The sequence below is a fragment of the Myripristis murdjan genome, chromosome 11 (genome assembly GCF_902150065.1).
Source record: "Myripristis murdjan chromosome 11, fMyrMur1.1, whole genome shotgun sequence".
NCBI classification, from domain to species: Eukaryota; Metazoa; Chordata; class Actinopteri; order Holocentriformes; family Holocentridae; genus Myripristis; species Myripristis murdjan.
The window spans coordinates 1,540,148-1,556,258 of NC_043990.1; the positions used below are offsets into that span (position 1 = coordinate 1,540,148).

Genomic DNA, 16,111 nt, shown 5'->3' on the forward strand with positions numbered 1-16,111 from the left:
GTGTGTGTGTGTGTGTGTGTGTGTGTGTGTGTGTTAGCAGTTTGCCACTGAACTACATCAGAGTCTCTGTTGATCACCTGAACAGGTGAACTGATTTAAAACACCTGACAACGACCAGCGTGACCATCCCTCCTGCTAATTAGGCCTCTCGTTAATTAACCACTGATGCCCGTTAACCCGGTAACCCGGTAACCCGGTAACTGTTAACCCGTCAACTCGTTAACCTGTTAACCGCTGGTGGTGGGGGGTGGGGGGTTACTGCACCTGAGGAAACGGACAGGACTTCATGTCATTTGGAGCCACAAACACTGAAGCCCCTGTGGTGAGAAAATAATTATAATAAAGCTCTTCAGCTCGTTAAGCGTCTGGACTGTGTGTTCACGTTCACCCAAAATAAATTTACATAAACCAGTAAATGAGAATGTGAGCTGGTTACACATCACCAGTGACTCTGAGGTCATCACTCGCTCATTAACAGAGGACGAGCTATTTTCATTACTTCATAAAAAAAAAAACAAAAAAAAAAAAAACCTGTAATTACCTTTTGATTGTGCCCAACAGAATATAAATAAAAATAAAGTGAAGCTGAAAAGTCTAAAGCAGGTAAAGTGTGAACTTTTATTAAAGGTTCTCCAGTAGAAACTTAAAGCATTGAGGTCAGAACATTTTGACTTTAAGCTCCAAATCAAATCACAAACAACAACATCTGGAATAACAACACCAGAAAATGTCAAATCTAAATAATTTTACTTGTTACTGGATAAAATGTTAAATACTAATAATTTACCTGTTAACTGCTGCTAAAATGTTTCCAGCACAGGTGGTTTTACCGGTCGTTTTTAAAGGTGCAGTCTGTTAAAAACCAGTTCTTTTCTTGTGTAGACAGATACTGTTCAGAAATGTTAAAAAGAAAATAAAAAACTTTGCCTGGTAGAGATTTAAAAATGTTAAATAGAAGAGAGAGGGAGAGGAAAAGGAGAAGTTGTTAAGCGAACACACTCATCGTCTCTGCAGTGAAAACCAACAGCCCTTCACACTGCGCAGCCGACGAGCTCATAATTACAGCGTGTGTGTGTGTGTGTGTGTGTGTGTGTGTGTGTTCCAGAGAAAGGGTGTTATTATAGCAGTGTGCTGTTTTTTTATGGTGTGTGTGTGTGTGTGTGCGAGAGACGGTGTGTGAATCAAGACAGGAAAGGGAGTGTACATTAATATTGTATTCTGTGTGTGCGCGTATGTGTGTGTGTGTGTGTGTGTGTGTGTGTGTGTGTGTGTCACAGCTTTCACAGTTGAAACTTGCTTGGTGAGAGACCGTCTGAGTGTGTGAGTCTAAGTGTGTGTGTGTGTGTGTGTGTGTGTGTGTGCTCATCCACATTCATCAGTGAGCGGGCGAAAGAGCCGTCCCAGAGTTTTTTAAAGTGTTTTTTAATGAGCTGGAGCGATTACAAATGGAGCGGCTGTGCGGTGCGGCTCATACTAAACAGGAGGGAGGCCGGCGCTCTGCAGCCACAATCACTCGTATTGATGCTAATTATCTTCATCTCCTCCCAGAGCGAGGCGCAGAGCGAGGCGCGGAGCAAACGCCAGCATGGCCGGCTCGACTTAAAGCAGCGGTTTGCAGCCGCCGCTGACGGGCCGCCGGCTTACGGGCCGCCGGCTTAGGGCGCGTGACGGAGCCCGGCTCCGTGGGCCGCTGAGGTCTTAATCTGGCCTGATGGCCACGGCGGAGCGATGAATTATAAAACACACACCGTTTAGATTTTCCTACAGCACCTCGAAGCAGCCTGAGTGCATGTATTTTAAAATCAAACTTTTTACTGCAAAAAAAAAAAAAAATCTCCGTCTGAACTTCTCACGTAGTCTCATCGTCAGCGTTCAAATTTTGTTTTTTTTCTTGAAACAAGGTAAAAAATCTGCGAGTGGGATGAGATAATCCCATTTTTTTTTTTCTGGGAACAAGAATAAATGTGTTGGAACGAGGCAGATCAGCCACTGGGATCAAGAAAATGACCTGATTCAAGAAAATTCTGGAAGCAAGTTTTTTAAGAGTGAGAAATGAGTGGGATTATCTAATCCCACTGGCAGATTTTTCACTCTTGTTTGAAGAAAAAAAAAAGATTTCCACACTGAACAGAAGTGTAAATGACTTGCAAAGATGCAAAGATGGACTCAAATCAAGATTTTCTTCCTCAAAACTGATGAAGGAATGTTCAGTTAAAAAAAAAATCTGGAAAGATGATTATTAAAGGGGATTATCTAATCCCACTGTCAGATTATTGACCTTGTTTGAGGTAAAACAAGATCTGAACCCTGAAAACTGATAAAAATAGACATGTTGTGCCTTTAATTCAGCTCTGTCCCTGCAGAATTGATATTCACCTCAGCTCAGGGAACTCACTCAGACTCCTCAAGTCAGCAACTCTGCTGTCACTTTTTACAGCGTGCCACACACACACACACACACACACACACACACACACACAACACACACATACACACACACACACACACACACACACACACACACACACACACGCCTGCACTTACATTTTAATCATTTAGCAGACGCTTTTATCCAAAGTGCCCCAGAGTGCCGCTGCGCTGCCATTCGCTGGCGTTCGCTGAAACTTCAGTTCAGCAGCACAAACAGCTGAGGCCGCCAAGGTCAAAGGTCAAAGGTCAGAGCCTCGGTTCCCGGGCTCCCATAGACTCAGCATAGACAGTGGTGAGACAGAGTACCACAACCTGCAGTACAAGTAGAAGTACTGTTCCTCTGCTGGTATGTGACTGCAGTAGAAGTAGAAGTACTGTTCCTCTGCTGGTATGTGACTGCAGTAGAAGTAGAAGTACTGTTCCTCTGCTGGTATGTGACTGCAGTAGAAGTAGAAGTACTGTTCCTCTGCTGGTATGTGACTGCAGTAGAAGTAGAAGTACTGTTCCTCTGCTGGTATGTGACTGCAGTAGAAGTAGAAGTACTGTTCCTCTGCTGGTATGTGACTGCAGTAGAAGTAGAAGTAGTGCAGTAAAAATGTCCTGCAGTAAAAGTCCAAAGTGTCTCATGTCAAATGTCCTGGCAGTAAAAGTGACTGAGCTCCTTTTTCCAAACAGTAACTGTGTTAGCTGGGATCTTTTCCAGAGAACACGCTGCACACTGCATGCTTTTAAAGGGACATTACACTCAACTGAGGTGAGGACCCTGGAGACTCTGAGTCTAAATGGTCCTCGCTGTAGTTTTTCATTGGGCAGCTTTTATTGTGAAATTTGGAAATGAAAAAAACGTAGAAGCCGGTTCCTCTTCTCATCTTTGCTGACTGAGCTTTTATTGTGAAAAGTTCCACAGTCTGTCACTGATCAGCTGTTCTCTGTGATGGATCTGATTTAAAATGCAGTGAAGGACAAAACTCAAGTAAAAAATGAACTGAAGGAAAAATTAAAAAAAAAAAAATGACGCTACTCAGTTACGGTAAAGTGAGGAAATGTAATTAGTTTTTTCATTTTATTTCCTGTACATGCTGTTTTCAGTGGCTCTGTATTATTTTTCAGCGTTATCAGATGTTTCACTGATTATATACGGATGATTTCCTGATATAGTGTCAGATTCTGTCATAGTTGTGTTTATCGTTAATGAAAGGGCTATTATTTGTGATTCACTGACTTTATGTTTATGAAGCTGTTTTGCATAAGAAAGTAAATAAGTGAAAAAATAAATAAATAACTACATAAGTAATTAAATGAGTAACAGGGTGAAACAGAGCCCTGACTGCACTCTCCTGGTACTGTGAATGACTTTTTTTTGTATTGTATTTTGAGTAGAAGTTTTGCTGAAGTATATTTTTCTCAGATACATTTTTAAATCAAATCCATTACAGAGTCTGTGTAAAATAAATAAATAAATAAATAAATTCAACCTGGACCATCACAGATTCACAGTAAGCAGCAGAATGAGAAGAGGAAGCTTTACTTTGTTGGTGCTTTTTTTTTTTTATTTTATTTTTTAAAACAATTTCCAGTTTAAAGAGTCTCGCCTGACCTTTGTACTCTTGTCCTTTCAGAAAAGCTGCAAAGATCAAATCTAACAAAGTACGTTTTAAATAAGTCTCTCCTCCTCTGACCTCCGTCCATGTTTTTGCAGCTCTCTTTCCTCCGCGGGCCAAATGACCTGCAGAGACTCAGAGCTGCTGAGTTTAAGATCCGACGCCGCAGGAAAATGATGGCTTTGGTCCGCTCTGACAGCCGGAGCTGAGTGGAAAGTGTGATTCCCCCCCGCTCTGTGGATGTTCCCCCGACTGCAGAAGACAGAGCCGGCACTCATTATTCCTTCTCTTTCTTCCTTTCATGACCTTATTTAACCAGAAATGTCATCCAAGAACAAATGAGCAGCTTTGTTCCCAAACGAGGCGGCCGCTGTGTGAAGAGAGAAGTGACTGCTGCACCCTCCCAACATGATTCAGAGCTCAGAAATTAAACAAATTATGCTGCCTGGTAAAGAAGAAGTGGGTAACATCCGTCTTCGCCGGGTAAAATAACTTTTACAGACGCTGAAAAAAAAATATTCCTGTTGACAGTCACTCAGGCTCATCTTTATCGTCCACACTGCAAAAACTCAAAATCTTACCAAGAATATTTGTCTTATTTCTAGTCAAAATATCTCATTCCACTTAAAATAAGACATGATCACCTAAGAAATAACTTGTTTTTAGACAATTTTCACTTGTTTCAGTTTTGCATCTTTGTTTCACTTGAAAATTTGCTTGTTTCATTGGCAAAATTTGCCATTGGAAAAAGTGAAAATTCACTTGAAACAAGTGAAAATTGTCTAAAAACAAGTTATTTCTTAGGTGATCATGTCTTATTTTAAGTATAATGAGATATTTTGACTAGAAATAAGACAAATATTCTTGGTAAGATTTTGAGTTTTTGCAGTGGCAAATCTCTGTTTTTAAAGCAAGATCATCCTTTTTTCAATTTTCAATTTTTTTCTGTAACTTTCTACTAATTTCTTGCTACTTTTCCTGCTAAAGGGTTTAAATGCTCGTCTTACAGCACCACATTTAATTTTTGAACGTTTAGCTTCCCACTAAAACACACAGCGGACAGTTCGCCTCGCTTTACTCATCGAGCTGCAAATGTTCCTTCAGCAGTTTGGAGGAAGGAAATCCTTACTTTGAGTCCAGCACGGCAAAAACATCGTCTTTAGACTGCTGCTCAGTGTTAGAATCTTTTTTCCTTCAAACTGGGTCGATAATCTGCCAGTGGGATGAGATAATCCCACTCGTTTCTAACTCTGATCAACTTGAATTTTCTTGAATCAAGAGTCATTTTCTTGGCTGTTCTGCCTCGTTTCAACACATTTAGACTTTAAAAAAATCCTGAAACAAGTGAAAGTGAACTGGAGACAAGTGGGATTATCTCATCCCGCCGGCAGGAGATATTTTTCACCTTGTTTGAAGAGAAAGAGCCCAACATATATTTTTAAAGTGAACGTGAAGCTGGATGGCTCGTTAGGATCGATGCGTTCGCTGCCCGCTGAGAGAGGAGGAGATCTGCCACCACTGGTGGATTTTCTCCTCTTTTCTTTCTCTTCTCTTTTCTCTCATCTCTCTGTCTGAGGCGGCGAGCGGAGGATCTGATGGAGAGGCCCTGACCCTGCCGCCGCCACCGCCGCCACCGCCACCGCCACCGCCGCTGCCACTTTGTGAACGCTGCTCGCATTCCTCCAAACACAAACACACATTTCTGCTCCGTCATCAAGACCAGAGTCAAGGTCCCCGGCACGCTGCGAGGAAATACACTGTTAAAGAGAGGCAGCGATGGCCTGTGTGTGTGTGTGTGTGTGTGTGTGTGTGTGTGCTAACAGCCAAGCTCTGCTGCTTCAAAACAACATCTCCGGCTCCTCTGACCCGCAGGTGGACTCTGATGACGGCTGTGCTTATTTTGCCTTTACACTCTCTGGCTGCTTTATCAGGTCCACCTGTTCAACTGCTCGTTAACACTAATATCTAATCAGCCAATCACACGGCAGCAGCTCGGTGCGTTCAGGCCTGTAGACACGGTCAGGACCATCTGCTCAAGTTCAAACGAGCATCAGAACAGGAAGAACGGGGATTTAAGGGACTTTGAACGCAGTGTTTCAGAAATCTGGGGTCTCCAGAGAACCATCTGGGGTCTCCAGAGAACCATCTGGGGTCTCCAGAGAACCATCGGGAAAACAGAAAACACCCAGCGAGCACAAACCACCATGTTGATGCCAGAGGTCGCAGGAGAACAGCCAGGCTGGCTGGAGCTGATAGAACACCAACAGGAACTCAGAGAAGCTCTCGTTCCAGCCGAGCTCTGCAGGAGAACATCTCTGAAGGCAGAACCCGAGGAACCTCGCAGCAGACGGGCTGCAGCGGCAGGAGAACCCAGAGGCTGCCGCTCCTGTCAGCTGAGAGCAGGAATTTTTCTTTTTCTTAAAACGACCTCCCACGACCTCTACCTCCTGTGAAACAGAACGTCTTAAACAGCAACATCACCCTGCACCGGTGCTGGAAATTCAAATAAAACCCTTTATAAACCCTTAAAAATCCTCTTTCATCCAACTTATCCCTTCAAAATAAAATTGTGTTTCTCTCTCAAACCGAGGTCCTGTTGGGTTAGTGTGTCCCATGTCCTTCAACACATCATACATCAAAAAAAAAAAAAAAAAAGAAAAGAAAAGAAAAGAAAAGTCCATTTCATGAGGTCTCTAAGTCTTCACTGCATTTTAAATCAGACCCATGACAGATTCTGGAACCTTCCACAATAAAAGCTCAGCCGGCAAAGATGAGAAGAGGAACCTGCTTCTACTTTGTTGCTTCTACCTTTTGTACACTTTTTACTGTTACTGCAGGAGATTTTTACTGCACTACTTCTACTTCTACTGCAGTCACATACCAGCAGAGGAACAGTACTTCTACTTCTACTGCAGTCACATACCAGCAGAGGAACAGTACTTCTACTTCTACTGCAGTCACATACCAGCAGAGGAACAGTACTTCTACAGGAGGAGCAGTTTGCAGTATTTTTTTTTTTCATTTATTTCACTGGAAAACAGTTCAACAAGTTTTCTACATGCAATGAAAAGCAGGTGCAACAACCGGTGAGATTAGAGATTAGAGTAATCTGCAGAGTTTATTTGTTCAAGGAATCAGTAATTTAACTCTCGGATAAGAACCATTTTCACTTTTCACACTGAGCTGCATTTCACCGAGAACCCTGCTGTGCTTTTACGTTGTGGAATGCATGACTGTGACTTTTAATGAAGCATCGTTTTAAAGTTGTGGTGCTGCTGCTTTTACATAACTAAAGGATTTGAGCTCTATTTCCACCGCTGGAGGCCTGTAATATCCCTGTGCTCCCAGAATGATCATAATTTGTTTTTGCAGGAGTCATTCTCCTCCATGACACCTCCCATCTAATATAAAGCTGCCCTGTAATAGCACACTGCAGCACACTGGCAATTTATGTCAATTTCAGTGCCAAAACTAAACCCACGGGGACGTTAAATGACCGATTTGCAGCGAAAACGTCATTACCGAAATAGCGCCGCCAAACGATGTCATTACCGTAACGACAGCCACTCCAGCGCGGCGCTCGGCTACAGACGAACACATCAGCTGTTCATTGTCTTCAAGTCCTTCACGCTCGGCTGAAGCCTCGGCCTCAGACGCCATTATGGAGAGAATGCCGCTGTCACTCGCGCCGGGTAATGGCAGCGCTCGCCGGCCGGCTAATCGCCACACAATTAGCAGGAGTCACACAACGAGAGCGTGAAGTTCGTGAAAGAACAGTGCAATTAAAAACATCTCCATCTCAAAAAGTCATTTGGCCTCATCTTCAGCGTGTGAAAGTAATTATTTAAAAAAAAAAAAAAAAAAACACAAGGTCAAAAATCTGCCAGTGGGATGAGATCCAGTCTCACTTGTTTCAGGATTTATTTTCTGGGAACAGGAAATAGAAATGTGTCAAAACGAGGCAGAACGAGGCAGATGAGCCACTGGGATCAGGAACATGACGCTTCATTCAAGAAAACTCTGGAAACGTGGGATTATCTCATCCCACCGGTGGCTGTCTGACCTCGTTTGAAGAAAAACAAGATCTGAGCAGTGAAGACGAGAGCGAGGACACGTTAGCATGGAGAGCTACTTTTTTATGCTCATTTACTGTATATCAGTACTGTTATCCAGGGAATCTGCCGAGGTGTCATGATTAGTCACTTAACAAATGAATACATTTGATTAATTAATTTGTTGGTAAATTCATTTGTTGATTAATTAATTTGAGTCAAAAATATGAATGAGTCAGTCTAAAGCGTGTGTGTGGACGTGGCTGTGATTTGGTTCACAGCCTCCTGAACACGTGCTTAGTTTTATATATATATACGTAATGTTTTTCATTTATTGTGTATGTCTTTTTCTTCATTGTAGTTGTTCCTGTCCCGTGAACTGTTTCGTTGTATTTTGGAGTTTAGTCAATGAGAATGCTCTTCTTGGAAAACGCTCTCCAGAGGGGAATTCTTTTCAAACGCTCTTTTCCTTTTGTCGTGTGGACGGTGAAAGTTTTTGCTAGCTGACGCTGCATTAGCAAAACATTAGCAGATGTTTCCTAACCTTAACCGTGACCTTTTCCTAACAGCTTTAACCGTGACCAGGGTCGGCATTCGTTCTTGCGTTTGTTCCTCGGTGACGTGAACAAATCGCTCCGGACTCTTCTGTCATGCTCGTATATGAAGTCAGATGTTGACAGATGTTGAGGTTATTTTCTGAAGCACTCGCAGTCGCAGTTGTTTGTGTGATTGATCACATGATCGATATGATTTTGTGTAACTGGACCCCACCCTGTGCTGTATTTCACTACGAACCAAACCTGCCTCAGTTTGGTGGCTCATCTCTGCTGATGTGGCCTGAACTAAACCAAACTAACCAAAGCTGAAGTTTGGACAGTTTATTTAGTTGGTTTAGTTTTCTCTCGGTGTGTTTGGTAGAAAAGCAGCAGCTGATTTCCACAGAACAAACTGCAACAGGTTCCCAGTGGGAGTCAGAGCCAAATAAACAAGCCAATGTCAAATGGAGCTGTGTGGCTGCTGGGCTGTGATTACCTCTGAAGAGCCTCTGCCTTTCTGCTGTGTCTCAGATATCATTCAGACCTGGATTAAGACGCCAATTCAACACATTTTCAATACACGGAGAAAAAAAAAAATGACAAGGACCTCTTCATTTATCTCAGTCATTTTTCTTAATCCACTCGAGTGTTTGTGAAGATCCTCGACCCTGAAACGCTTCCTTCTCCTTTCACCTCCTGTCCTTCCTGACGACTCCACGCCGCCGCTCGACTCGGCTTGGAGTGCGCCGGGCGGCGAACCGAGCGCACCTCCGGCCGATCACATATGTGAGGAGTGTGTTGCTCCGGCTCCGGCCTGCTGTCTGCCTGCCCCTCAGTGCCTTTAATCACACTAAAGCAGCTTATGGAGACTTAATGAGATTTGCGGCGCGCTGCTGTTGGAGGCCGCTTTGTGAATGACAATGCCTCGGGTCGGTTTACATACGGGACTATTGACTCCTCGGCGGCGGCGGTGGCGGGCGTGCTCATGAATACTGAGCAGGTCCGGTCGGCAGGGCCAGGCTTTGACGTGCCAGATTGCAATCTAGCAGAGAGTAATGATGTCAAACCGAGCGACAGGCGGCGTAAATATGAATCAATCGAGCGCAGAAATCACAACGCCGAGCAGCCGAGTCCGAGGTAAAGAGGGGTTCTTTAGCGCGGAGGTCAAGCAGGAGCAGGAAGTAACTCCTCGTGTCACTTCCTGCACAACAAGCACTGCTTCTCTCCGCCGCTCTGATTTGATTTGCTCTCCAAGCTCGTCCCTGTAATGCGATCATTTCTACGACATCAGAATGCTGACGAGGGACTTTGGCGTCCAAGCACCAAACCTCAAGACTTGCGGCATGTTCACATCTGATTTCAGTGCATGGACATTTTCACACTGAGCACCGAATCTGGATGTCACATCATATATTCATGCACATTTATTATGCAACTGGAGCTGGAATCTGTTTTTTTTTTCCATCGTTTGCATTGGTTTTCATTGAAATGTATGGGAAACGCAACAAATGTCCATGTGGCTCTGGTGCTAACGTGACTCGTTTAGGAAAGTCTGGTAGCCAAATTCGTTTTTCTTCTTTTTTTTTTTACTCCATGATTTGTATTATGTGCATTTATTTTAATCCATTTTTACCGGCCGCCCACAGGAGTTGGACAGGGTCGATGTTTTCGCGCCATTTTTTTTTTTTTTTTTTTTTTTTTTCCATTTGTTATCAGGATTTCTCTAAAAGTGATGAGGCGGTTTGAGATGAAACTTTGTGGAAAGGCTGGTCATACGGCCAGAAAGCAACTGCCTAGCAACACCCTAGCAACCACCCACAACACCATAGCAACTGCATGGCAAAACCCCCAGATACCACAGCAACCACCTACAAATGCCTTAGTGACTATCGGGAACACCATAGCAACTGCCTAGCAACCACCTAAAATATAACAGCAACCGCTTAGCAACCATGTAGCAACCGCCTTGAAAATCACTAGCAACCATCAGGAAAACCATAGCAACCACCTAACAACTGCATAGCAAGGCCCTAGCAACCATCAGGAACACCCTAGCAACCACCTTGAAACTCACTAGCAACCATCAGGAACACCCTAGCAACCGCCTTGAAACTCACTAGCAACCATCAGGAACACCCTAGCAACTGCCATGAAACTCACTAGCAACCACTCGGAACACTATAGCAATAATTTAGCAAAATGTTACAGATCAAATAAGTCAATATTGATCAGCACAGCAGAGGGAAAGGCAAGTCGGACACACTTTCAGCACAACGGGCTGCACATTTAAAGTTTTTTCCACAAACCTTTATCCACTTTTAGTTATTAATGTTGTTGGTATTTGTTTCCTATGTGTTTGTGTTTATATTCTCATCAGTTTCTGGAGCACAGCTGATATGTTGTACTGATGAAGGAGTTTCAGGTGTGAGCCTCGTTTGGCAAACCGTCACCGAGCAGTTGAGATCGGATTAGCACACCAGCTAACGGAGCTAGCAGCTGCTAGCATGAGTTTGACTGGCAGGATATGGCATGTTGTTGTTGTTGTTGTTGTTGTTGTTGTTGTTGTTGTTGTGATGCAGAAACAGCCTGAGGACTGGGAGCTTCTTACCGTAAGCAGAGTCGGCTGCAGAGTCTTGGTTTCGCGTCGTGGCCAAGACGTCGGCTGAAAAACAAACAAACAAATAAACAACAACAACAACAACAAAAGACATTTGTCCACAGTCGGCTTCTGCAGTGCACATCCAGAAAAAACAATAACAAGCAAGGAAAACAAACAAACAAACATCTGATTCAAGAGAAAATGGAAGCACAAGCGCATTTGTTGTTGATCAGATTCTCATTTTCCTCTGTTCAGTGAAACGTGTGCAGCTGATTTCTGCTGTGCAGTTCATTTGTTCCTGCGCTGCTTGTACTTCAGATTGTTTACATGACAAAACTATAATTACCAGCTACTTCTGTAAATTCAAAATGCTTCATGTTTATATAGGATTTCTTTCCCCCCCACATTTAAGAAATCATGTCACTACGTCCTGGAGAGTCAACAGGCTGAGAAAGACTCAGCATCTCACCGTGGCAGCTGTCCAAGTCCACAGAGTGATCGCCTTCAATGTCCTGCTCAAACCCCGACCTGAGAGAGAGAGAGAGAGAGAGAGAGAGACAGAGAGAGAGAGAGAGAGAGACAGAGAGAGAGAGAGAGAGACAGAGAGAGAGAGAGAGAGAGACAGAGAGAGAGAGAGAGAGAGAGAGAGAGAGAGAGAGAGAGAGAGACAAACAAAAACAACAACATCATCAGTCAAAAAGCGAACTGAGCCACAGCTCCTCCTCTCCTGTTGGTTGCCTGAGCGATTAATTGAGAACTGTAACCCGCTAACACACCATATGACACATCAGCACACACGCACACACGCACACACACACACACACACTCTGTATATATATCCACACCATATTTCATTTCCTCTGATGATTAAGCTTCTTAATGAAGTTTGTTTGAAGTTTCTTCCTTTTGTTTAGAGCTGCAATTAAAATGAAGATTTACTTACAACACACACACACACACACACACACACACACACACACACACACAAACACTTAAAGATAACCACTGATACATTTCAGAAGGCATTCATTTATATTTTTTCCTTAAACCCCCCAATAATCTGACATAATTTACATATGTGATACAGTGTTGTGTTGTGTATTATGAATGGACATATCCTACTGAAACTTCCCAGAGAAAGAAAGAAAAAAACAACAATTATACAGTTAAAAAAACGTCACGCTGTGAGTTAGAATGGCAGCTCGTGGTTCTTCTTCCTTAAATCAAATATCATCTCCTTGTTTTTTTTTCTTTGTTTACATTCCTTCCCGCTCCGTCATCCTGCTGTTTTAGCATCTTTGGTTAGAGGACAGAGTCTCAGTGCTGCAGCTCAGACCTCCAGCTGGCAGCTTCTCCTGAGGGGCCAAATGAAGGTTTTTCACGAGCGCAGCGAGCACAGCGTGTCTGCGGGGGTCCGCAGGGTCACCCGATCGATAGCGCTGACTCAGCGATTGCTCGGACGGCGGCTGAGATTTCTGGCGCCCACAAATCGCTTCGTGACCCCGACTCTGTTTTGGAGCAACAGTTTTACCACCTGCTGTCCCTCTGAGGCAGCCGCGTCCTCCCTGTCTGCATCCTGGTGCTTTTCTTCTATACACAGTTTAAAATAAAATCTGCCACTGCAATGAGATAATCCCACTTGTTTCCAACTTTTTTTCTTGAATCAAGCGTCATTTTCCTGATCCTGGTGGCTGATCTGCTTTGCTTCAAATGATTTCTGCTTTACAGCACCGAAAAACAAAACAAAACAGGTGAAGCTGCACTGGAAACAGGCAGGATTATCTAAGAAAGGTCCTCACAGCTGACAAAGCAAAAACCAAAGCAGTTTGTTTCTGCTGGATCTCTGCTATGTTGCTGGAAATGTGACGGTAATATTTGTGTCCATTACAGGCCACCGTAGTCACAGAGGAAGGGCAGCAACGGCGAGAGGGGTCACTCTCGGGCTTTTTTCCGTCAGCGTTTCAGGAGAAAACGACTCGACTGGGTTGGACGTCTTTATTCTTCCCAGGAAAAATCCACGAGGCTGATTTTGTTGGAGCGACACATTTGAAATCTTTGAATAAAAAGATGTGCTGTCTTTCCATCAGTTTTAGGATTAACAGGCTTATTAGTGTATGGCTATAAGTTGTTAAAAAAAAACCTTTTCAGCGCCCCCTGCTGTCCTGTTTCCATCATTAAAACCTGGCTTTGTTCAAACCCACAGAACTTTATTGTAAATTGCACTGTAACGGGTTTTAGAAAAAGTGATTTAAACTTTTATTAGTTTTGTATAAATCTAATGACAGGCAGAACGAGGTTAACAGGAAAAGGAAACACGACTTCCTTTTACCTCCTTTTCAAACGTGACACAGAGGAGCGTTCTGCAAATTAAAAAAAAATATAATAATAATATTTTGTCTGGCTTTATCAGCCTTTTAAAGAGCAGAGGCGCTAAAAATGTGTTTTTAACCTGGTAAGATCTGCCGGACCCAGCAGAGGCTGCAAACTGAGCCTTCAAGCTTTGATCAAACCCACAGGCCTTTATTTTGAAATTCCAGGGTGCTGGATTGCTGGGAAATGAAGCAGGAGACATGCAGATCTTTTCTGTTTGATGTGATTCTGCAGCCATAAAACACCGGCATGTTGCACGGACGAGCCTCTGAGCTGCTCTATGGAGAAAAAACATGATATTTACCAACTTTGAAGCTACTTCAGGGGAATTTAAAGAGGAAAATCAGAGATTAAGAGGTTCGGTCTGTGTGTGTGCTGCTGTGAGAAAAACATAGGCTAATTTCTCCTCGGGGATTAATAAAATATCTGCGGCAGCGGCAGAATGAGGGAATGTGTGTAATAATAATAATAATAATAATAATAATGATGATGGTGATAATAATAATAATAATAATAATAATAATAATAATGAAAAATCAGGATAATTTTGCTTTTTCCGTTCAGCGTCTCTGATCTCTCTCTCTGCCATCCGCACTTCTTTTTCTACTTTGCTCATATTTGCTTCCTCTCTTCTCTTATTCTGTGTCATGTAATATTTATCTCTCTCTCCCTCTCTCTCTCTCTCCGTCTCCATTCACACTCCTCAGCGTTTTACCTCCGTCGCCTCCTCTCTCACTTTGTTCACTTTCAGTTTATCACCTCCCTTTATCCTCGTCCTCTCCTCTCCGTCTCTCTCTCCCTCTCACATCTCGCTCCATGTAATATTTACCTCCGTCTCTCTCTCTCTCTCTCTCTCTCTCTCTCTCTCCTCTCTAACTCACTCATTTGCTAACTCGTTCGCCCCCTCAGTCACTCAATATTTATCTCCCTATTCACTCTCTCCCCGCTTCTCTCTCTCCATTACCGTCTTTACTTCTCTCAGCTGTGCGTTTTCACCGGCGTGGGCGGCGATGGAAGTGAGGAACGAGGGAGAGAGAGGGAGAGAGAGAGAGAGAGAGAGAGAGAGAGGAGGTCGCTGCGACGGCGAGCGCTATAAATCCCAACCCCTCTCGGGCACCTAAACACCTCGTTCATCTACCGGAGAGCAGCTGGGCGTCGGGGGGGGGGGGGGGGGGGGGGGGGGGGGGGGGGGATGAAAATAGACTCACTTGGTTATAAAGTAGAGACACGAATCGGCTGCTGTCAGACAAACACTGTGGTGAGGAAATATGGAAATATGAGGATTTCAGAAATACTTCAGGTTGTTTTGTTTTTGTTTGTTTGTTTGTTTGTTTGTTTGTTTTGTTCAGATGTGGCTTAAAGGTCATGGAGGCCGGTCGATGCAGAAAATCACACAAACACACACTCGAGCTCAGATCCTGTGCATTCTGCCGCAGTCATACTTCAGCTGATCTGAATGAGAGCTGGCTCTGTGCTTTCAGTATACACACACACACACACACACACACACACCAAACATACGTGTGTGTGTGTGTGTGTGTGTGTGTGTGAGCAGTGTGATCAGCTGGATTAGCTCCTGTCACTCGGTAAACCTTCTCCTCTTCAGAGGTTTTTATTTTGACTTCCTGTTGACGTTTTGTTTGCAGGTTCACTTTAGTTTGGATTCGTGTTTAAAAGGTTTTGCTCGTTTAGTTTGTATTTTTGAAAATGCTTCGTTTTAGTTTAGATAGATATAAACTTTATTTACTTTTTATTAGTTTCAGTATTCGTTTTAGTCTGTTTTGGTTAAAATGAGTGAGATTCAAAAAGGTCAGAAAAAAGTTTTGCGTACTAAAAACTCGACCATAGAAGAAGAACCGTCCTCCATGGTGATGTGTTTAAAGACCTCACAGGCCGCCGTCTTCCTGCCGCGATGTGTTTAAAGACCTCACAGGCCGCCGTCCTCCTGCGGTGATGCGTTTAATGACCTTGCAGACCACCGCCGTTTTTGTTTTGTTTTTTTTTTGTTACTTTTTCATGCTGTGGCTTCCATCAAGGTGTGGACCCTGTTAGAAATTATTTTGCCACATGGACTCTCATATTAAAAATAATCTTTTGGTTAATATTAAGTCCAGAATTGTTGACATGTCACGTGTTAACGCTGTCAAAAAGATTCAAAGTGTCACGATGAAACCTTTTTAAATGCTAAAATAATATTGTTGTATCATCAGATTAACAACATGTGGATGCCAGCGACAGTCAAACTGCACACAAACTGTAAACTTTGTGTGTTAATGAGGCCGCTGCTCACAGAGGAGCGCCGTCATCGGGCGTGAAGCGACTCGTTTCCTGTCGCCGCGGCTCCCGAGGCGGCTCGGCGCGTTTCAACCTGACAGCAGCAGAATTTCCTGCACCGCTGACGGCCACAAACACAACACGAGCGCCGGCAGAGACGAAATCTGGTGACGCCATGAAGATACGAAGCTCCGGGCGGAGTGTGTGTGTGTGTGTGTGTGTGTGTGTGTGTGTGTGTGTGCCACCATC

The 16,111-nt window shown here is 43.6% G+C and overlaps 1 protein-coding gene across 1 annotated transcript in view; it reads right to left on the bottom strand.

Annotated features, from left to right (window-relative positions):
* Window positions 1-16,111, bottom strand: part of LOC115367767 (semaphorin-6D-like) — a 205,904-nt gene that overhangs the window by 22,974 nt on the left and 166,819 nt on the right. The window contains exons 20-21 of the mRNA XM_030063679.1: window positions 11,688-11,746; window positions 11,228-11,281 (exon numbers count right to left, since the gene is read on the bottom strand). Of these exons, the coding sequence (XP_029919539.1) occupies window positions 11,228-11,281; window positions 11,688-11,746 (113 nt within the window). The remainder of the gene's footprint in view (window positions 1-11,227; window positions 11,282-11,687; window positions 11,747-16,111) is intronic.